Source organism: Ranitomeya variabilis, chromosome 1 (assembly GCF_051348905.1).
Source record: "Ranitomeya variabilis isolate aRanVar5 chromosome 1, aRanVar5.hap1, whole genome shotgun sequence".
In the NCBI taxonomy this organism is placed as follows: domain Eukaryota; kingdom Metazoa; phylum Chordata; class Amphibia; order Anura; family Dendrobatidae; genus Ranitomeya; species Ranitomeya variabilis.
In genome coordinates, this window is record NC_135232.1 from 64075537 (window position 1) to 64099910 (window position 24374).

The 24374-nt window shown below is 47.9% G+C and overlaps 1 protein-coding gene across 4 annotated transcripts in view; it reads right to left on the bottom strand.

Annotated features, from left to right (window-relative positions):
• KIAA1328 (KIAA1328 ortholog) overlaps nucleotides 1-24374 on the bottom strand; it is a 158974-nt gene that overhangs the window by 46353 nt on the left and 88247 nt on the right. For all 4 annotated transcript variants that reach the window (XM_077284165.1, XM_077284181.1, XM_077284189.1 and 1 more), the window contains 2 exons: nucleotides 21379-21974; nucleotides 7335-7430 (listed from right to left, as the gene is read on the bottom strand). In XM_077284165.1, coding sequence (XP_077140280.1) covers nucleotides 7335-7430; nucleotides 21379-21974 — 692 coding nt within the window. The remainder of the gene's footprint in view (nucleotides 1-7334; nucleotides 7431-21378; nucleotides 21975-24374) is intronic.

Genomic DNA, 24374 nt, shown 5'->3' on the forward strand with positions numbered 1-24374 from the left:
TTGTGTGTGTTGAGTTGCGTGTGGCGACATGCATGTAGCGACTTTTGTGAGATGAGTTTTGTGTGACGACATGCGTGTAGCAACTTTTTGTGTGTCGAGTTGCATGTGACAGGTTAGTGTAGCAAGTTGTGTGCAGCAAGTTTTGCGCATGGCGAGTTTTGCGCGTGGCGAGTTTTATGTGTGGTGCCTTTTGAGTATGTGCAAGTTTTGTGTGAGGCAACTTTTGCATGTGTTGCAACTTTTGTGCATGTGGCAATTTTTCCGCGTGTGCAAGTTTTGTGTGAGGCAACTTTTGCATGTGTTGCAACTTTTGTGCATGTGGCAATTTTTCCGCGTGTGGCGAGTTTTCCATGAGGTGAGTTTTGCACGTGTGGCGAGTTTTGCATGTGGAGAGTTTTGCGCGTGGCGAGTTTTGAGCGGCGACTTTTGTGTTTCGGCTTTTATGTGGCGAGGTTGGTGTATGTGTGGTGAAATGTGCGGTGAGGGTGGTATATGTGTTCGAGCACGTGGTAGTGTGTGGCGCATTTTGTGTGTGTGTTCATATCCCCGTGGTGGTGTGGTGATTATCCCATGTCGGGGCCCCACCTTAGCAACTGTACAGTATATACTCTTTGGCGCCATCGCTCTCATTCTTTAAGTCCCCCTTGTTCACATCTGGCAGCTGTCAATTTGCCTCCAACACTTTTCCTTTCATTTTTTCCCCATTATGTAGATAGGGGCAAAATTGTTTGGTGAATTGGAAAGCGCGGGGTTAAAATTTCACCTCACAACATAGCCTATAACGCTCTCGGGGTCCAGACGTGTGACTGTGCAAAATTTTGTGGCTGTAGCTGCGACGGTTCAGATGCCAATCCCGGACATACATACACACATTCAGCTTTATATATTAGATTGCAATTAGACCTGGGAAATATAGAAATAAATGTTATGCATTTGTCCCAGGAGATGAGCCAGTTCCCAAGCCTTGTGTCTGGCTGTAAGACAACTGGCTGCAGCAGGAGCCTCTCCCCTCCCACAACCAATTATTACCAGACTGTTGTGGAAGCAAGCTTAAAATATCAGTAATCAATGTGTCTGGTACCAACCACACTAGTCTGGCAAACACAGGCTGAGGGCTCATTCAGATGCCAGCTTTCCTCTACGAGTGTCAACCTTTTATTCCCCACAGATAGCATTTGTATCTGTTAACGTCTAAGCAGCTGTTCACACGTCCAATTTCGCCTGAGAGACAAATCAAAATTGCCAATGCAAGTCTATGGATACGTGAATTTTTTTTTTTTCTTTTTAAATTACATCTGAGTGCGGTCTGATTTTCACAGGCTTTTAGAAAAGGAAAACGTGGAGAAAACCAATTTTCTCCAAGTACGAGAAAGACTGATGACACTGACCACTCACTGCTTAAAAAATAAAAAAAATTGATCCATTTCTTTTTTTTTTTTTTTTTGATCCGTTTTTCTCAAACGTAGAAAAATCGAATGTACGAATTAGTCCTAAGGATGACACAGAAGAATTACAAAGTCCCTGCACTCACACAACTTGATCTTGTTGGATAGATTATGTGATAAACAGGGCTGTGGAGTCCAGAGTCGTGGAGTCCAGAGTCGTGGATCAACGGATCAGTCGCAAATTGTGAAAAACTGATGCGACGGATCAGTTTTTTCGCCGGATCCGACTAATCTGATCCGGGGGAAGAGAGAGATAGATAGGTAGATAGATAGATAGAGAAACCCCAGAATAAAAAACGCATGCTCAGATTAAAAAAACGGAATCAGTTGCCGGATAGGGCGCCATAGGCTTCCATTCTAGCAAACGCCGGATGGCGACAGATCAGTCGCTGTCCGTTTTTTCGACAGACACAAAAAACGTTACTATGTCTGTTTTCTCCGGCCGCCAGAACACAAATTTTCGACGGATCTGGCGAAACACGGAAGAAACGTAAGGCCATCCGTCGCTAATACAATTCAATGAGAAAAAAGCAGATCTGGCAGCAACTTTTGCAGGATCCGTTTTTTGCAAATTTTACCAAATTGTGCCGGACGGCAAAAAAAAACTGATGTGTGAAAGCAGCCTAACCGACTCCACAGCCCTGGTAATAAATAGAAAATCTTCATATCTATTTATTGAAAAAACAAGTTATATCACCAATAAAAATAAACAAACAAAAGTGCCGGACACTATGCCCCAGGCCCCCAATTCATAAAGTGCTTTTTTTTGTTTATTATTAGAAGAGTCTTGTGTTATTAGTTGCTGGTGTTCACCCAAAATTTATCCAAATGGCGCTTGCGATTCTTGAACTTTGACACAAGGTCAATAAACGGGCTGTTATCCTGTCTTGAACTGATTTTCCACTAATTGTGCCATTTTTGGCGTACTTGAAAATACACTATGGGGAGGTAGGAGCAAAATTGCGCCAAATTTTGAAACTTTTTTTTTTTAAAGTCAAAACCAATGAATCACAAAAACTTCTAGCATTGCAAGACTCTGCCCGCAAAGCGTGGCGGGGTGGCTCAAAGAATTGATCAATTGTTTGCTAGTGATTCAGAAATGCATTTAATGTGGTCTTGCTTTTAATACATTTAGGAGGCTGTAATGGCACAGCGAATATAAAAATCGTAGAGTAGGACTGCCCCATTATGAGAATGCCGTGACGTGGCGGGGTGGCTCAAAGAATTGATCAATTGTTTGCTAAATGTCTCATTTTGAAATACAGTTAGAAATCAATATGTGCACTTTATGTATTGCGTTCTGACCATAAGCAGCGCTGGCTTCTTTTTTGTACTCGAAAATACACCATGGGGAGGTAGGAGCAAAATTGCGCCAAATTTTGAAACTTTTTTTTTTTTTTTAAAGTCAAAACCAATGAATCACAAAAACATCTAGAATTGCAAGACTCTGCCCACAAAACAGAAAAAAGGAGAACATATAAAACAGACTTCAAAAAAGACAAATACAATAATGAATTGATGCAAACAAAAACAGGAGCAAAGACTGATTAATTGGGGTCTAGGTGGCCCCTTTTGAGTAACTTTACACATGACAACAGGCAATGAATGTCATCAATCTACAGAAGCAAAAGCAAGAAGGAGGATTATGGGAAATAGGGGGTGGTCTTTGTCTCCATAAAAAAAGTGGGAGGAGGAATTTTGTGCATTTGTACATGGAGAGCAGGGCTCCTCTCTGTTTCTGATCTCTTATCTATCACACTGCACAGCAGAAATGCTGACTAAAAGACAAGTTAATTTAAAGAGCAAAGCATGCTGGTAAAAGTGAGATTGTTCCGGAACCTATTAGGCTGGCAGAATGCTCTTGAAGTGGACCTGTTCAACTCAAAAAACAGGGGGATGAAGGCAAGAAGTACAGCCTGAAAAGGTCATAAATGTGGAAGAGTAACTGTTCTGTCTCCGCCATCTAATTTGTTACCTCTGATTATCTGTTTGCATAATTTGCAGTTTTCTCAGTAGCCAGTATACAGGAACTGATATAGTCATACCTTTATTTGTCTGTAGTGCTTTGGCTCCCTCTAGCGGTCAGAGTCATGTTCCCAGTTCTATTTTCATTTTTTTTTATATATTTTCCATGTCTGATTCTCCTCCCCCTTTGCAAAGCATTATGGTAGCTCAGCCTCCATCTCCCTCCATTATCTTTCACTTCCTTCAGTCTGCTTTCAAGGAAAGACGCTTGCACTTCATCCCCCTTGCGACTGCATTGCCGGTATGTCTTTATGCTTTCTGTAGGTAATTTCTGCTCTAATATTAGCCTAGCTTAGTCAGTTGTACGCCTAGTTCAGTTACTAGCCTTGTAAATGTTCATGTATAATGTACATCATGTGTAGTATGTATTTCTGCTATATCATGCACTGATTGTATGTACATGATTGTTTACAGTTTCACCGCATCAATATACCACTACGTTCAATAAAAGCACAGACTCAGCCACAGTCTCCTTATTGGACCCCAGTATAGCGGTTTAGCTGCCTGTATAGCTACATATGAGCCTGCCTCATTTAGTGAGGACAGAACAGTAACTAAGAAGACAGATAAAAAGAAAAAGGGCTCAGGGATAGATCTCCACAAGCAAGTTGAAGAAAAGAAATGGAGCATTAGTAATGTACAACTCCCAAGAGCAAAAAAATAACATTATATGATAAAATATAAATCATGAAAATTTTAATAAAAATGGTAAATATAATTCCATGGTAGGTGGCAAAGCCCAGAATCTGCTCCCCAGGAGCCATGGTGCAGGGCACTACGTGTGAGCGCTGGCAGCAGCACAGTATCTGCTCCCCAGGAGCCATGGCGCAGGGTAATACATGTGGGTGCTGGCAGAGCCCAGAATCTGCTCCCCAGGAGCCATGGTGCAGGGCACTACGTGTGAGCGCTGGCAGCAGCACAGTATCTGCTCCCCAGGAGCCATGGCGCAGGGTAATACATGTGGGTGCTGGCAGAGCCCAGAATCTGCTCCCCAGGGGACATGGTGCAGGACAATACATGTGAGCGCTGGCAGCAGCACAGTATCTTCTCCCCAGGAGACATGGTGCAGGACACTACATGTGAGCGCTGGCAGCAGCACAGTATCTGCTCCACAGGGGACATGGCACAGGGTACTACATGTGAGCACTGGCAGAGCCCACAATCTGCTCCCCAGGAGGCATGGCGCAGGACACTACATGTGAGTGCTGGCAACAGCACAGTATCTGCTCCCCAGGGTCATGGTGCAGGACACTACATGTGAGCACTGGCAGCAGCACAGTATCTGCTCCACAGGGGACATGGCGCAGGACACTACATGTGAGCGCTGGCAGCAGCACAGTATCTGCTCCCCAGGGCCATGGTGCAGGACACTACGTGTGAGCGCTGGCAGAGCCCACAATCTGCTCCCCAGGAGCCATGGCGCAGGACAATACATGTGAGCGCTGCCAGCAGCACAGTATCTGCTCCCCAGGGTCATGGCGCAGGACAATACATGTGAGCGCTGGCAGCAGCACAGTATCTGCTCCCCAGGGACATGGTGCAGGACACTACATGTGAGCACAGGCAGCAGCACAGTATCTGATCCCCAGGGGACATGGTGCAGGGTACTACATGTGAGCGCTGGCAGCAGCACAGTATCTGCTCCCCAGGGACATGGTGCAGGACACTACATGTGAGCACTGGCAGCAGCACAGTGTCTGCTCCCCAGGGTCATGGTGCAGGACACTACATGAGAGCACTGGCAGCAGCACAGTATCTGCTCCCCAGGGTCATGGTGCAGGACAATACATGTGAGCACTGGCAGCAGCACAGTATCTGCTCCCCAGGAGCCATGGTGCAGGACACTACATGTGAGCACTGGCAGCAGCACAGTATCTGCTCCCCAGGAGCCATGGTGCAGGACACTACATGTGAGCACTGGCAGCAGCACAGTATCTGCTCCCCAGGAGCCATGGTGCAGGACACTACATGTGAGCACTGGCAGAGCCTACAATCTGCTCCCCAGGAGCCATGGAGCAGGACACTACATGTGGGTGCTGGTAGCAGCACAGTATCTGATCCCCAGGGCCATGGTGCAGGACACTATGTGTGAGCGCTGGCAGCAGCACAGTATCTGCTCCCCAGGAGCCATGGTGCAGGGTACTACATATGAGCTCTGGCAGAGCCCAGAATCTGCTCCCCAGGTTCATGGTGCAGGACAATACATGTGGGTGCTAGCAGCAGCACAGTATCTGCTCCCCAGGGTCATGGTGCAGGACACTACATGTGAGCACTGGCAGCAGCACAGTATCTGCTCCCCAGGAGCCATGGCGCAGGACAATACATGTGAGCGCTGGCAGCAGCACAGTATCTGCTCCCCAGGAGACATGGTGCAGGACACTACATGTGAGTACTGGCAGCAGCACAGTATCTGCTCCCCAGGAGCCATGGTGCAGGAAACTACATGTGAGCGCTGGCAGAGCCTACAATCTGCTCCCCAGGAGCCATGGAGCAGGACACTACATGTGGGTGCTGGTAGCAGCACAGTATCTGATCCCCAGGGCCATGGTGCAGGACACTATGTGTGAGCGCTGGCAGCAGCACAGTATCTGCTCCCCAGGGTCATGGTGCAGGACAATACATGTGAGCGCTGGCAGCAGCACAGTATCTGCTCCCCAGGAGACATGGTGCAGGACACTACATGTGGGTGCTGGTAGCAGCACAGTATCTGATCCCCAGGGCCATGGTGCAGGACACTATGTGTGAGCGCTGGCAGCAGCACAGTATCTGCTCCCCAGGAGACATGGTGCAGGGCACTACATGTGAGCTCTGGCAGCAGTACAGTATCTGCTCCCCAGGGTCATGGTGCAGGACAATACATGTGAGTGCTGGCAGCAGCACAGTATCTGCTCCCCAGGGCCATGGCGCAGGGTACTACATGTGAGCGCTGGCAGCAGCATGTCTGCAGCTTTTGCACAGTAAACCTTCAGCCTTAACCTGACAGTATGTGAAATGTGGAATTATCTGCAGCTAATTCACAGGCAGTCGGTGCGTTTCTGCTTCACTGCTGCCCTGTCATGACTCTCCAGCAGCAGCTGCCTCCGTCCCGCCGTGAATGTTCTGCTATTCCTACTGGGGATAAGAAGCTTATTTTAGGAGGCCCCGGGAGACTCGTTTTCTTGCTCACCGACACCACAGAAATGGTAATTTTTAATAGAGGCCTGAAAGACTAAGGACAAGTAAATATATATATTTCAGTCTTTCATCCAGCGGTAAAGGATCTTTATACGCTCAAGAGCCCATGAGAGACATCTACGCGTGAACACAGTGACTGCCTTAACCGCTTAGTAGCTGGTGGCTGAACACAGTCGCGTTTTATTGCGATCTTTGAGAAACAGGGCAAAGACCACGCTGTGCCATATGCCTCCCATATATTCTGACTCATTCTCGGAGGGGTGTCTAACGATCTGGACATTTTATTGCTACTTTTCTCTTCTCTTATTGTCATCTTTGTTGTGTCAAGTGCAGATACCGGCAGCAGAATCTCCTGTATCTGCACTGAACCCTCAGCACCTAAGTAAGAGAGGATGATTATGTGAGTAGGTCATGAAAGCGACAGGTGAAAATGCACATCATAAAAGAGATGCAGAACCCATTAATGCATTACAAGTCATAAAATGGATATCACAAAGGAACAGCAAGTCGTCCAAACTTATCCATATCGCACACGCAGAAAGATACAACTGGTACCACACACACTGCAAAGTAACAAGAAAGGAGCAAGCAGTCTAATACACCCCCAAATATTGGGCATCTGTGCGGCAAGTGAACAGAGGCCACCGAAGAGCGAAGAAGTGCAGGAGGAGAGTATGAAAAGGCGGCTACCTGAATCTTGAACCGTTCATTGACGGGACAGCGCCAGGTAAAGGTGTGGACATGACGGCCATCGCACTGTTCTGGGTTTCAACATGTGGCCGACTTCTAGATAAAGCAAATAAAAATTAAATTGCAAAGTTACCAACGACAACAAGTGTGAATTATTGTATTAGCTGAAGGATAAGGAACATGGCAGCCAAAACGAGATCCATCATCTGCACAAGTAAATAGACACACATAGAATAATAGAATGTCAGAGTTGGAAAGGGCCTCCTGGATCCTCGTGTCCAACCCCCTGCTCAATGCAGAATTCACTAAACCATCTCAGACAGATGTCTGTCCAGCCTCTGTTTGAAGACTTCCATTGAAGCAGACCTCACCACCCCTCGTGGCAGCCTGTTCCACTCATTGATCACCCTCACTGTCAAAAAGTTTTCTAATATGTAATCTGTATCTTCTCCCTGTTCAGTTTCATTCCATTGCTTTTCGTGTTTCCATGGGCAAATGAGAATAATGATGATCCCTCTACACTCTGACAGCCCTTCAGATATTTGTACACTGCTATATAGTCGCCTCATAACCTTCTTATGTGCAAGCTAAACCTTCCCAGATCCTTTAACCGTTTCTCATAGGACATACTTTGCAGTCTGCTCACCATCCTTGTAGCTCTTCTCTGAACTTGCGCCAGTTTTTCAATGTCTTTTTAAAAAATGTGTTGCCCAGAACTGGACACAGTATTCCAGATGAGACCTGACCAAGGAGGAGTAGAGGGGGATAATTACTTCACGTGATCTAGATCTAGAGTATGCTTCTCTTAATACATCCTAGAACTGTGTTTGCCTTATTTGGTGCTGCATTACACTGTTGACTCATGTGCAGTCTGTGATCTATTAGTATACGCAAGTTTTTTTCACACGTGTTGTTGCTTAGTTCTATTCCCCCCCATTTTATAGAGGTAATTTTTGTTTTTCTTTCCTAGATGTAAAATCTTGCATTGCTCCATGTTAAGTACCATTCTATTAGTCACTGCCCATTGTTCAAGCTTATCTAGATCCTTCTGAATCCTTTCTCTACCTTTTCTAGTGTTAGCTATGCCTCCTAGCTTTGCATCCTCTGCAAATTTGATTAGTTTACCTTCAGTTCCATTATCTAGATCAGTGTTTCTCAACTCCAGTCCTCAAGACCCCACAACAGGTCATGTTTTCAGGATTTCCTTAGTTTTGCATAGGTGATGGAATTATTGCTTGAGAAGGTGATGAAATTAACACCTGTGCAATACTAAGGAAATTCTGAAAACATGACCTGTTGGTGGGTCTTGAGGACTGGAGTTGAGAAACACTGATCTAGATCCTTTATCTTAATCATTAATACTCAGTCAGTCCCATTGCTCCCCCTTCTTTGCCCTGGTGTATAACATCGGGGCCCCTCGTCATCTATGATTAAAGTATGGACCTGCTGCTGGTCTCCAGACCCAAACTCATCAGGCTCACAAATGCCGAGCTCAAGACAGGAGACCCATGACCAGTTTGGATGTCTCAGTCCGTATTCGTACTATGAAAATAGCCTCATTGTTATGTCCTTTTCCCCTACGCCTCCTGGAAACTCATACACAGAACATTATTTGGCACAGGGAAAAACACTTTTTTGCTTAAAAAAAAAATATGCAGGTAATTAAAATAGCCAGAAATGCTACCCTGTATAGTGGTACTGGAGTGCTGAGCAAAACAAGGTGAAAGAACCATAAGTTTTGTAGCAAACAGCTTGATACAGAACATTTTGTAGCTGAATGGACTCCGGCTGAGAGAAAGTCTTACATATCGGTATAAGCTCCTGTCTATCATTTCTTCTAAGATTCTGTGGTTCGTTGATCCCCGGGGAGAGTCCAGGGCACAGAAGCGTCGCCGGCACATCTCACCGAGAACCTAGAAATGGAACAGAGGCGACGCACAGAAGACCTGGTAATGCATCCGTAACGCTCCTGACAACGAGCCGGAGATGGGAGCCATGAGAGGACGGGAAACAGTGAACTTCTCAGCACAGAAACATTTCACTTACTCTTTACTGGTGATAGAAAATATATAAAATCGGTGTTCTCACCAAGTATATAACCCAGTCTGCTCTGCAAGATGTCACTGTGTTACTATAAAAGGCCGCTTCACCTTTTGTCAGCAGTTTAGAGTTTATACATAGAATAGTCTACAAAAAAGTTTTATACATACATTATATTATACTCCAGAGTCACTGTGTACATACATTACATTACTGATCCTGAGTTACATCCTGTATCTTACCCCAGAGCTGCACTCATTCTGCTGGTGCAGTCACTGTGTACATACATTACATTACTGATCCTGTACTGATCCTGTATTATACCCCAGAGCTGCACTCACTATTCTGCTGGTGCAGTCACTGTGTGCATACATTACATTACTGATCCTGAGTTACATCCTGTATTATACCCCAGAGCCGCACTCACTATTCTGCTGGTGCAGTCACTGTGTATATACATTACTGATCCTGTACTGATCCTGTAGTTTTTTTATTATAAAAATGAAAAACATAACAATAATAATAACAGAAACAAAACAAATATCAGCCAGAAAAAAAATAATCAGTATACTGAACACTGGTCCAGCCGCTCATTCTCTCCTCTCTCACATATTATACAGTATATACAGAATAACTACTTTGACCTTCTGGTCCGGTCACCAAACAAAATAATAATAACAAATAAAATAAACAATGGCAAACAAAAACTATATACATAAATTTTTTTCTCTTTTTTTTTTTTTTTCAGTTTTAAATAAAATAACTACAAATTAAACAAATATATACAATACTAAGCTATCCTCCATTCCCAACCCCCCGCACTGACCTGAGAGCTGGTCCTGCGTCTCATGCCTCAGTCCATGTCCAACGTCCATAGGCCAGATCAGGCAGTGCCAGTTTTCCCCCAAACAACCCAGTGTCCCATAGTCCCACAAGATAAACCCACCTCCCCCCCTTTCCCACCACCCAACCTAACACCTACACCCAAATCTATATCCCCATATACAATAAATACAGCAGCACACCCCACAATAATCACAACTCACGAAGCCCAAGTTTGGCGCCTGCAGCCCTACATCACTGTATAATGATCAAACAAAACAAAAATCTACAGTGTCAGCAGCAGCCCACCACCAGGAAAGGAGATGACCAGACTAGGGCACACTAAAAGAAAAGCCCCTCCAGAGGAGAGCGGCCCTCCGTGCGCCCAGTCTCCCATACTCCAGAGAGCGCACCTTCACCAGGTCACCGAGTATGGTCCTAAACACATCATCCACGGGGAGGATTTTTCGTTGCGTCGATACTAAGCACCGTGCGTTCCACGTGTGATACCTAACCACTGCGCTAACTAGAAATAAGGTGCAACGGTCCCGACCACCAAGGTCTCCGAATGCTCCATAGGCCCATTCCGCATAGGAGAGACCGGCCAGCCGAGACCAGCCAATGAAGGCGCCCACCCTGTTGTACACCTCTGTGTTGAAGGGACAATGAAGCAGGAAGTGGTCGATGCTTTCCAGCAAGGTACCACAATGCTCCCGAGGACAATTCCTGTCCTCAGAGCTCCTACACTTCAGATTGTCCCTCACACACAGTTTCCCATGGAAGCAGCGCCAAGCCAAGTCCCAAAACTTCGAGGGGATCCGGATAGAATTCAAAAGATGTAAACCCACCCCAAGATCCCGAGTTGGGCAGTCCCTGAGCGCCAGAGGCCTCTGGAAATGGGTCAACAGAACCCTATTGTCAAGGAGTTTCCTTGGCAGAGTCCTGATCTCCCACATTCCCAGACCCCACCGACGAATTACCTTCAGAACCAAGGTAGCGTAAGCCGGAAGATGTCCATGCGGTGTGCGAAGATCCTTCACTTGCCCTCCTGTCTCCCATTCCTGGAAGAAAGGCTGAAACCATCCCCTACAGGAGAATACCCACGGAGGAGCCCTCTCTTTCCAGAGGTTTGCAATATTGATCTTAATGAAGGTATCCACAAGGAATACCACAGGGTTGACCATACCCAACCCTCCTAGTCTCCTCGTACGGTAAGTAACCTCCCTCTTGACCAGGTTCAGTCTATTCCCCCATAACAGTTGGAAGAACAAACTGTAGACCCGAGTCCAGAGAGATTCCGGCAAGATGCACACACTGCCCAGATAAATCAGTAAAGGGAGCAGGTAAGTTTTGATCAGGTTTACCCTTTCCCTTAGGGTCAAAGACCAACCCTTCCATTGGTTCACCTTCTGAGTGGCGATCTCTAGCCTGCTGTCCCAATTTTTTTGGGGGTAATCCCCCTGGCCAAATTCGATGCCAAGGATTTTTGCAGAGATTTTGGGTCCTGGAAGGGTGTCCGGGAGATCAAAACCAGGATCTCCTCCTCCCAGCCAGAGACTCTCACACTTATCCCGGTTGATCTTGGACCCGGATGCCTCCGAGTAGCGATCTACCTCTGACATCAGCCACCCTGCCTCCTCGTGAGAGGAAACAAACACGGTGACATCATCGGCATACGCCACCACCCTCAGAGTGGCCTCCGGTGCTGCCTGGTCCATCCCGATGCCGGCCAACGGTCCACGCTCCACCCTCCTAACAAGAGGGTCAATCGCAAACACGTACAGCAGAGGGCTCAAGGGACAACCCTGGCGAACACCGGACCCAACCTCAAAAGAGCTGCCAATCCAACCATTCACAAGCGGGAAACTCTCTGCCCCACTGTACAAGGTCTTAAGCCAATCAACAACCCCCCCCCGGCAGGCCATATCTCAGAAGGACGGACCACAGGTACTCGTGATTAACCCGATCAAACGCTTTTGCCTGGTCCAGTGACAGCATGTACCCCTTCCAGTGACCAGCCCTACCCTGCTCCACTGCCTCTCGGACACAGAGCACAGCACTAAATGTGCTACGGCCTGGAACAGAGCAATGATGGGCCTCCGAAAGGAGTCGGGGTGCAAATTTCACCAGCCGATTAAACAGCACCTTTGCCAGAACCTTCCTGTCTGCATTGAGAAGCGCTATGGGATGCCAATTCTCAATGCAAGATGGGTCCTTACCCTTTGACAAGATGATCAGAGCAGACCTCCTCATTGACTTCAGCAGAGTGCCCGAGGAAAGACACTCATTGAATACCTCAGTCAAGAGGGGAACCAAAACCTCCTTAAAGGTCTTATAGAATTCAGATGTTAAGCCATCTGGACCAGGTGATTTTTTTGGGGCAAGCCCTTCAATCGCCAACTGAACTTCCTCTTCCCTGATCATTTCTGTCAAACTGTCAAGAGAGGGGTCTACCCCTGGTTCGGGGACGGCTTCAGCCAGGAAAGCCGACATCTCATCCCAATCAAGATCCCTCTTCCCCAAGAGGTGCGAGTAGAAGGATCTGACAACCTCCAGGATCCCTGATCTCAGGGACCCCGTAGTGTCGACCAGTCCTGTAACTACTTTACTATTCACTGACATCTTGCAGTTTCTGTAAGGGTCGGGCGAGCGGTACTTCCCGTAATCCCTCTCAAAAACCAAAGATGCGTGTCTATCGTACTGACACCTCATAAGCAAAGATTTCACTCTGGAGATCTCCTCGCGGCTACCTCCAGTTGAGACAAGATGTTCGAGTTTCCTCCTCAGACCCTGATACAGGCGGTACCTGCTCAGATTCCTGAGGCTCGAGAGCTGGCGGAAGAATCTCGCCACCCTTTCCTTGAACATCTCCCACCACTCTGACTTACTACTACAAAGATCCAGTAAGGGTACCTGGCTCTGAAGAAAATCCTCAAAGGACTGTCTTATCTCTGCTTCTTCCAAGAGAGAGGAATTGAGCCTCCAAAAGCCTCTTCCCATCCGGAGGGTCTCTGTAACATTCAGAGAAAACAAAATTAAACAGTGGTCGGAGAACAGACACTGCTGAAGAGACAGCTTCCTCCTTTAAATAAAACCTATCTATTCTGGACCTACAGTTACCTCTATGATAGGTGAACCCCTCGTGGCCTGGGGTGTGCCGAATGTGGACATCCACCAGGCGAGCCTCACTAGCTATACTATTAAGGACGACGCTATCATAAGTCAGCTTGTCTCTGGAACCTCCTCTATCTCGGGGCCTCGTGACAGCATTGAAGTCCCCTCCAAAGACAACCTGCCGACTTGTAAAAAGGTAGGGCTTGATCCTCATAAAGAGACACTTCCGGTCCCACTTAGATTGGGGACCATAGATGTTGATGAGCCGGAGCTCTTGTCCCTTCATGAGGACATCTAAGATCAGGCACCTCCCCATTTCTAACTCAATAACCCGTCGGCATTCCACCGGTGTGGTAAAAAGGACCGCCACTCCGCTATACGGCTCAGCCGCAAGAGACCAATAGGAGGGCCCGAGTCTCCACTCCCTCATAGCTTTAAACACATCTGCCATGTTTGGCAGCCTGGTCTCTTGCAAAAAGAAAATGTCAGCTTCAACCCGGCTGAGAAAATCAAAGACCGCAAATCTAGCTGTATTTGACTTTATGCTGGCGACATTAATGGACGCCAGCGTCAACGGAGTGGGTTCCGCCATCATTGGTGATTGAGTTAGATGGCTTTCTTTTTCCCACTACCCTTATCCTCTGCCTCAGAGGAGGAATCCTTCCCCCTCTTTAATGACAATGAGGTATCCATTCCCATGTGTTTTTTATTTTTATCGTCCTCGTCTCCGGACTCTGGGCCAGTCCCTCCCTCCAAGGATCTTACATTCCCCGAAGAAGGAGACTCGGCGTCCCCTGTGAGCCCCGCCGAAGCCAGAACCTCACCCTCAGCTTCCTCCTCAGAGGAAGAGATGTTTTCAAGGGCTTGGAACCGGTTAGAAAGACCAACCAGAGGGGAGTCGGTTTTTCCTTCCTTAGGTACCTTGGTCAGAGCGGGAGAAGATTTTTTATCTCCCTTCTTTCTCTTCTTTTTGGTGCCGAGCTTACGCTTGTTCTCTAGCCACTGCCTATTATCCTCATCCATACTTTCATAATGGGAGGACTCTGAGGCAGTGGCACTTTCCTCCCTGTGGATCCTCCTGACCTCTTCATCCAACTCATCATCCCTCGGGGCCTCAGCAGCAAGACTGGCGTCCAGGACAGGAGCCGCCCCAGTAGCCCGAGGCTCGCCCAGCTCCCTATCCTGTCTGCGCTTGTCTAGACGCCTTAGCTGGGCAGGCGTCTTTTTATTGCTTTTCTTCCTTGGCCCCTCAGCTCCCTCACCCCTGCTAGTCCCTTCCCCAGCAGAATCAGCCTCACGGCTTTCTCCCACCGGGGTCACGACTGCGTTAGCGAAGGAGCGAGGACAACGGCTGAATGGGTGACCTAACTCACCACACAGGTGGCACCTAATCTCCACACAAGATGCAGCAAGATGGCCAATATCCCCACACAATGCACACTTCTGCACAGTGCAGTTTGCGCTGAAGTGTGTGGGGTCGCCGCACCTGTGACAGAGCTTCGGTTGCCCCTGGTAGAAGACCAGGATACGATCCCTACCCAGGAAGGCAGATGATGGTATGTGGGCAACCGTACCCCCTGAACGCTTAAGTTTTACCATAAACGTCCAGGCCCCTGACCAGATACCAATCTCGTCACGGTTTTTCTTTGGCATTTCTACCACCTCTCCATACCGGCCAAGCCACGTCATGATGTCGTAACAAGAAAGCGACTCGTTACAAGTCATCACGGTCACTTTCTTGACTTGGTTTTGGCGAGACACCACCTGAACGGTAAAGTCTCACCAGCCAGGCTCATTTTTTGCCAACTCATAGTTCGACCAGAAGAGCTCAAGCCCCTCCGGCCGAACAAAGCTGACATCAAACTCAGGTGTGGAATAGGGATGTATCAAGGCATAGATGTCAATCGCCTTGAAGCCCATCCTCAGCAGGAGCTCCACAACTTTAGACCTTGGAGGACACGCATCATTGCCCCTCCACCGAAGACGGACCACATTCCTACGCACACTACCTGGCCCAGCTGTTGGGAGGGACCACACTGTATCCCCCCCTCTTTGCTCTCGGAAGGCCCCGAGGCCATGCCTCTCTATCCAGAAGGATAGATCAACCTCTCGACCCTCTACCATTAGTGATCTCTCTCCCTTCTTTAGAGCCTCCAGGAGACACCGTTGCAACATGCCGTCCCCAGAGCCCAGAGACGAGGAGGATGCCCTATTTCCCCCGGAGGTGACAGCGGCAAAACTCCTGACAGGTGCTGCCACCACCGGGGGGGCAACCGGACCAGTGACCACATCCACACCAACAGCATCACCATTACCCACCTCCATAACCCCCTCACCCTCTACCAAACCAGCAACCACACCACTAGACAAAGACTTTTTCTCATCCATACCCACCACCACATTCACTCCTGCTGGACCAGTGACAACAGGGGATGACATTTTGACCTCCGCATCATCAGGCACAAGGGGCTGAGTCTCCTCCACAGAACTGGAGGCGACCTCACCCCTGGTCTTACGTGTGCCCTCCGCATCATCAGATGATATTTTCTGCTGCTTTACTGCTGACACCAAGCGCCGCTGATCTTTCGCCGCTGTGGCGCGCCGCTGATCCTTCATATCAGCATCTTGTTGACCAGCGACGCCAACACAGAACAGGACTTTAGTGGGAGGACCAGAACGCCCAGCCCCGGTAACCCCCTCACACTGCCGCCGCTTCTCAACTAAGTGATCAGCGGCAACAGCATTCAGGGGCACCGAGGCTACAGGAGCTGCCCCTGACACCGGGCTGCTCCCCCCTCCCACTGGGGAGCGCACCAGTGTCGTGGCCTGATTTTTCGCCTGCCGCCGGGCCGCCCTCACTGTCCAGCCTCTCGGCTGATGCACCTGCTGCTACGTCCCCGCTACTACAAGCAGAGACGGATCTCTGCGCCTCACTACATTGCTTTGTAATCTCCCCGTGCCTTTGCACCGGATCCACAGCAGAACCTGGGCTGGGCTGGGCAACGGGGCTTATACAGCGAGCTGACCCTGCAGCCGACTCAGGGGGTACAGGGAGGGGGGCATACACATAGCTTACCGCTTCCTGCAGCTTTGGCTTGGTGGTTTTCTTTGCCTTTTTTTTTTTCTGGCCCCCAGGTGCCTCCTCTGGTAAATCATCACCAAGATGGAAGTTCTGAAGGCACACTGGGGACTCCAGGAGCTTGATCTCTGCCATTAGCGCCCCTCCCTGGCCGATGTTGTCACTGTCCTCCCCAGAGCCAGCAGAACTGCGACGAGAGGTCATTGTCGCCTGTCCAGCAGGGACCTCGCTGCACGTGGCCTGTGAGTGACTAAGCAGGCTGCCAGGTGGGGCTTTCTGCTGGTCATCCTCCTTCTCATCATCATCATCATCATCCACCTGGCTCTCAGGCTGCAGCCCCATCTGCCTTTGCTCTCTGTTATCAGCCATTTCTCTGAATCGATCTTCATTAATAAGTTTTTCCTTAAACGGTCCACTTTTTTCTCTGATGAAAGCTTTTCTGACTTCAAGCTCATTGATGTCATCTTTCAGTCTCCTTACCTCCGCCTGGAGCTGATTCTTCCTCGGTTTGGAGGAACCTGCAGCTTTGTTGCTTGTGCAGCGCAGCTCCTCTCGGAGCCTCGTGATGGTCTTGCTTGCGTCTTCATACTCACGGAGGTGGCTCATGACCCGGGAGGCATAGGTGGACACAGACTCCCGGGGGCTCTGCAGCGCCCAACCCTCCTCAGTGAGGTCGGCTTCACCTCCGTGAGCACTCAGCTTTCCTCCAGAAGGACTGCCATCTTGCACACTAGCAGGCTTCTCCTCCATGGAAGCCTTGCGGCTTCTCTGGGTCCCTGCAGACCTGGGGGGAGTAGGAGCCACATTGCTGCGACTCCTGGTGGAGCGTCTCACCCTCGAATCTTCTGATGTGCAGGCTGGTTGCTGGTTCCTTCTGCCCCCCGCCAGCCTGGTCCGGGAAGCAGAAGCCTGGGACTTGGCTCCTTCACTCATCCCAGGAAACCCACTCCCTCCCCGGGTAAGAGAGAGAGCAGGTCCCCGGGTGGAGAGGTGGTGGTTCCCAGGAGCTCAGGAGCACACAGCAGGTTCAGCAGCGACCGCACCCACAATTAGGACAATGAGCAGCAGCTGAGCAGAGCTGCACTCACTATTCTGCTGGTGCAGTCACTGTGTACATACATTACTGATCCTGAGTTACATCCTGTATTATACCCCAGAGCTGTACTCACTATTCTGCTGGTGCAGTCACTGAGTACATACATTACTGATCCTGTACTGATCCTGAGTTACATCCTGTATTATACCCCAGAGCTGAACTCACTATTCTGCTGGTGCAGTCACTGTGTACATACATTACATTACTGATCCTGTACTGATCCTGAGTTACATCCTGTATTATACTCCAGAGCTGCACTCACTATTCTGCTGGTGCAGTCACTGTCTACATACATTACTGATCCTGAGTTACCGTATTTTTCGGACCATAAGACGCACTTTTTTCCCTCCAAATTTGGGAGGAAAGTGTGGGGTGCGTCTTATGGTCCGGATGTACCATGTGGGGAGGTGGCAGTGCGAGTGGGATCCACTGTGATCCCACTCACAGGAGGCAGAAAAATGTCCCTCCTGCCTGGCTGCAGAGCTGGGGAAACCATGTGATCCCGATGATTAAAGTGCAGTGAATATTCATTAGCCGCTTCGCCACCCACCTGTCAGCTGAGCAGTGAGCAGCCATTGAAGAGTCCTTCACTTAAGCAGTCACACACGTTTTCCTCAGCGCTGGATTCCTGCAGCAGCTGGGGAGATCTGTGTGTCCGGTGGAGGAGGGGGCAGCAGCAGGGGGCCAGAGGGGACAAGATTGCTGCATACCTGCCTGGGCTGTGCTGGATGCTGACGCATAAGGACCTGTGTGATGTCTGGAAGTGGGCGGGCTGGAGCATCACATGGCAGCACAGAGCCCTCCCTCTTCTGATGTCATCACAGGTCCTTCAGACACCGCACTAGAATCTGCAGGATTCCTGTTATGACCTGTGCTGTGGAGAGGCAACAAGAGGGAGGGCTCTGTGTTTGCAGTCATGGGATGCTCCAGCTTTTTACCTCACCACGGCGTGGCTGGCTGGTACAATTAAAAGGTTAGTCACTACAACACACAATAAAGCACTCTGCCACTCCTGTGGTGAACTATAACTCCCAGCATGCAATAGGATCTGCAGGATATGTTGGGAGTTATAGTTCTCCAATGGGATCTCAAAGCAGCACTCCAGTATTAGTTTTCAGTGCTGAAAAATATAAGCCCTGTGCCCCCATTCTTATACTCACCCTCCAGCGTCTTCATATAGTACTTTACAGACACCACACTGGTGCCGCAGCACCATCTTCTACCCGCAGCTTCCAACATAATAACGTACTATTATATATAACAACAACACATATAATAGTATGTTATTTATGTTACTAAATATTTTACCTTCAAATATTTTTTTCCCTATTTTCCACCTCTAAAACCTGGGTGCGTCTTATAGTCCGGTGCGTCTTATAGTCCGAAAAATACAGTACATCCTGTATTATACTCCAGAGCTGCGCTCACTATTCTGCTGGCGCAGTCACTGTGTACATACATTACTGATCCTGTACTGATCCTAAGTTACATCCTATATTATACTCCAGCGCTGCACTCACTATTCTGCTGGTGCAGTCACTGTGTACATACATTACATTACTGATCCTGAGTTACATCCTGTATTATACCCCAGAGCTGCACTCACTATTCTGCTGGTGCAGTCACTGTGTACATACATTACATAACTGGTCCTGAGTTACATCCTGTATTATACTCCAGAGCTGCACTCACTATTCTGCTGGTGCAGTCACTGTGTACATACATTATATCCTGTATCATTCCCCAGAGCTGCGCTCATTATTTTACTGGTTGTATTACAGTCAGCATGATGTTAGAGACCCGCTAACATATTAGTTGAGCTTATAGCATGCAGCAATCCAGTAAGATTTTTCAAAATCCCTAATGAGGACCTCGATGTCTAAGAGAATGGAGATCCTCTGCAGGGCAATTGACCGGCTGGCCATGACTTCGCTAGGCAGAAGCGAAGGAAGTGACAGGCCGGCCACTGTGTCTCCTGCCAGAACCAGTTGTTTGCCAGGCGTGCTGGGAGCCAGAACCGCGCATCCTTTTCTGAATGGTGCTATCTTTGATGTTCAGCTCACAGAGCATTTCCTATACTCTGTGAGAGCACTTTTGTAGATCTTTACCGATCCTCAACGTCTGAATGAAAAAATAATTATTCACTTACAGCTGCAGAACTTTTCCTTTTCCAATGATTACGATTTCGACACAAGACTTGTAGCCCTTTGAAAGGGCAAATTTTTAAGACTTGTCAAAATGTCTATAACTGTTGATGCTACATAGATGTGACAACCTTTCCCAGGAGCATTCCCACTCGCCAGACGCTTGTGTTCAGTGACTGACAAGCAGAGCGCATTATGTGTAATAATCTTGTCTGAACATAAAAATGCAATGAAAAGGATTCAGCACCTCCCTATTGTAAGTTGGGCTCATTAGCAACATTTACAAACTTTCTGCCATTTGCAATTCACAAGTGAAACAAGGAAAAAGATAAGTGGTTTCCCCAAATTCATCACAAAACACCACTTTACTGACTATTGCAGTCTTAGAATTATTGCTCAGAATAATATTCTTGGGTTGTCGACACTAGCCCAAAAAGTCATGAGACGAAATCACTGCCCTTTACAAATAATGATACAAAAAAAGACAGACAATGAACGTTCGTGGAGATGCAGCTGGAAGCAAAGCTCCCAAGTTCAAAGTTAAGGGAACACTGGTTATGGTACTTGAACGTGGCAGGGGGAGGAAGGAAGCAGTCACCAGCTGCCACCAGATTCCTGAGGAGGCAGGTGGTCAAAATGCCTACAGTGGCTGCCAAAGACCTGCAGCAAGATACGGTAGCAGGCACTCAGGTTTCGGCTTGCATAGTAACAAGCATACTCAAACTCCTTAAAGTCACCATTAATTACCCAAAAGTACAAGAAAAGTTGACTACAATATGCCCAAAACAATATAAGCAAGCCATAGAAGGTTTGGGATTCTGCTCCGTGGAGCAATGAACCAAAACTGGAGATCTTGAGGCTTATGGACTGCCTACTGTGAACCATGATGGTGGTTTTGTGCTGCCTACATTGAAGCGTGGCCATGACTCAGTGATTGCCAAAATGAAGCATGGTGGTGGCTTAGTGCTGCCTACAGTGAAGCATGGCGGTAGCTTGGTGATGCCAACAGTGAAGCATGATGGTAGTTATATGCGGTCTACAGTGAAGCATGGTGGTGGTTAGGTGCTGCCTACAGTGAAGCATGAACCTGTGGCTCGGTTATGCTCAACGCTTCCCTGGCACTTGAAACCTGCAGCATGTAGAGTGCAAGATGCATTCAAGAATGTATCAGAAAATCCTAGAAAAAAATCTTGCTTTCTGTGAGGAAAGTGAAGCTTGAACCTTCCAACAGGACAAAGATTCCAAGCATACCCAGAGTTCCACCAAGGCATTCCTTCAGAAATCCTCTAAGATTCTGTAATGACCATTAAACTTGATTGCTATGATCATCATTAAACAAGAATCTGGCGTCAGGTGATGAATCACATTTGCAGCAGGTCATAAGAGCCAAAAATGGGATACCAAAATCTCTTGCCATGAGATTGTGAATAATACGGAGCCTGCACGTGTCAGTAACAGTGGCATTTTGTGATGCATTTGGAGAAACTAAGCGCTGCGGAATATGTTGGCGCTATATAAATAAAATTATTATTATTATTATTATAAACCACTTCTTATATTAGCGGTGTTGAGCCATTTACATTGCAATAATGCAATGAGACTAGAACAGCCATGATAAAGTCTGTAAAATGTACTAATAAGCTGAATGTGCATTGGGATTTGAACAATTTTGATGCAAGTGTAATGTAACAAATGAGCTAAATGTCATCACCAAATCCTGTGTAACCAGCTGGTGCGGTGAGTCCTCACCTTTCTGCCTCCAGTCGCGTCTGCTGCAACTGTTGCTGCTTCTCCAGAAGTTTGACCTCTTGCTGCGCCAAAAGCTGTTGCAGCCGCTCCTTTTCTATCTCCACCTCCAGCTTCTGCAGCAGCAGCTCCTGTTTCCGCTGTTCCGATATTCCTTTGCCAGCAGCCGGATCTTTCATTCTCGCTCTCTCTCCGGTGCACGTGCCAGACCTGGTGGAGAATCTGGAGAACGAGCAGTCTTCTGGAGGTCGTACCAGTGATGTATCCGGGGGGATTCTTCCTGCGCCATCAGGCACCGTAGGGTGTAAGCAGCAATGGGAGACCGGCTGCTGTAAGGCACTGCTGCAGCGATGGCTGCAGGGGCAATCTGTGTAGTGCATGCAAGGTAACTGGGCACCGGGGCACGTACTCCGGAGACAGTTTTCGGAAGAGCATCTATCGGAGGTGTACTGATAAATATTTCGAGGTGTGGGGTCACTTCTGCAGAGCGGCGGGGGTACAATGGGGCAGAGGCTTTCACTGCTTGGTTTCGGTCGCTGCTGGGCGAGGTAGGACCCGTTCAGCTCATTTGCTGTAGGCCGTCGTGGGGTTTTAGGCACCTTTAAAAAGGAATAAAAATCAAAATTATCAGTTACCCAAAACACTTATCCAAGCACTTAAACCTTAACTATAAGCCAACATTAGAAGGAGATACTATCGCTATTACACATATTTAACTTATTGTATTTTTGTAGAATTTTGGGGCCCAAAAAAACAAAACACAAAACCCAATTCTGATGTTTCTCTTTATAGTTTATTATTTTTAACCAGTCAGGTTAGTTTTATATTTTAATAGATAGGACTTTTATGGAGGCGGCAATACCACGTTTGTATTATCATGAAGGTCAATATTTTAGAAAGGTGGATTCTAATTTTCAGGGGGTTTTTTTTTCCTTCTTCCCTTCTTGTTACTCCCTTTAGGGGACCTGAACCTGCGCTCATCTGATCGCTTATTGTACGGTACTGCTGTATATAGCAGACATCGCGGTTTACTAAGAGCTGGGGGGCGTTGGGTGCTTAGAACCGAAATTAATTTTTTTATTCCCCCCCCCCCCCAATCCATCTAACATGATTCAACCAATGGGTCATTTTCCCCTTGATGACACGTGTAATAAACCCTGGTGCGGCCGGTATATCTGCCTGCTACCTCCCTATATGAAGAGCAGAACCCGCAGAAGTGGAATCTGTTCTGTAACAGCTGCACAATGAACGGTGCCAACGTCCCGCTCCGTATAAATGGCCCGCAATCTCCCCGGTATAATTATGTGGTTCACGCCGGCGTCTTTCGCGAGGCGATCATCAAGGTAGATTACCTTGGAGTTTCTGAACTAAATACTTACAGGTGTTGCATTATCCTTTATTACATACAAACTTCTGCCTCTTAACAAGACGCGGCAGCGAATGAATGATCGCACCGATGAATTATTCATGAGTGTTTCGCAGCGTGCTCGCGGCGTCATCCATGGCCTTTTGCGGGTCATATGACACCAATTAGAGCGGAATTTTAAATTATTCAATAACTTGAACTCTCCTGTCGTTTAACATATAGATATCAGTGCGGTAAACAAGTTAAAGCTAATGGGCCCTGGGGGTTTGCTCTGCTCGGCTTTAAGCTCCGAGGCTGCTGCTGGAACAGACAGCGAGAAGGAGGAAAACACTTGCAATGTTTTAATAAGTTCTTAGGCATTCCTCCGGGAACAGTGCGCCGATCCTGCTCCCCGTATCCAAAATAAAATGATTAAGGTTATTAGCAAGGAGCTTTTTAAAAAGCAGAGAAGTCGGAAGAAGGGGGGTAAGGAAGGGAAAGGAGAATTACTTTACATGAAATCTGGGTCTAGACACAGAGCTGCAGACAGATACCAGCCATTCCTACACGGACACAAACCCACTAAAACATCGGACAGGTAGCCCCAAAGCTACAGCCACTGTGTGCAGCTGCACAGGATAACAGAGGGTCCCTTGGCAATCCTCAAACATCCATCATTCCTGAAAGCGTGTACAGTCCGTAATTCTTAAGGAGGGGCAATATGTCATAACCTGTGTCGGATAGATCCAGGCCCCAAAAGAGGCATCTCCAAGGCAAGGGTCTTTCAAGTTACCACGGAGGCGGCCACCAGCTACTGAATCTAGGCCAATAATAAAACGACGTGGCTGCGAACCACTCTCCACTCATTCACCACGGTCAGACAGTTCTGAAATATCCAATGAAGGCACCATAAACCCTTTAAAGGGAATCTGTCGGTAGGATCAACCCTCCTAAGCCGTCTTTATGGACATGCAGGTCAGAGGAAGCGAAATAAAATGACACTTTGATAGATCTTATTCCAGAAAAATCCACATTTTTCTTAATATGTAAATGGGCTGCACACAGACCTCTGGGCTGCACACAGACCTCTGGGCTGCACACAGACCTCTGGGCTGCACACAGACCTCTGGGCTGCACACAGACCTCTGGGCTGCACACAGACCTCTGGGCTGCACACAGACCTCTGGGCTGCACACAGACCTCTGGGCTGCACACAGACCTCTGGGCTGCACACAGACCTCTGGGCTGCACACAGACCTCTCTGAGAATCTGCCTACAGAGTTTATTACAAACGAATGGCATCATTACCAGTGTGAGACATGTAATGATAGACAGTGTTTTCCTGATCTACATGTCTCACACAGGTAATGCCCCCATTCATTCATAACAAGCTCTGGAGGCAGATTCTCAGGGAGATCTATGTCCGGCCTATAGCTCTTAACAGCTCATATACATATTAAGCAAAATGTAGGCTTCTCTGGAATAAAACATCAAGTCGCAGATATCTATCTATATAATCATCTAAGGGTCACTTCCGTCTGTTTGTCTGTCACGGAAATCCCGCGTCGCTGATTGGTTGCAGCCGCGACCAATCAGTGACAGGCACGGTCCGGCCGCGAATTCGCCCTTCCCTACTCCCCTCCAGTCAATGCCC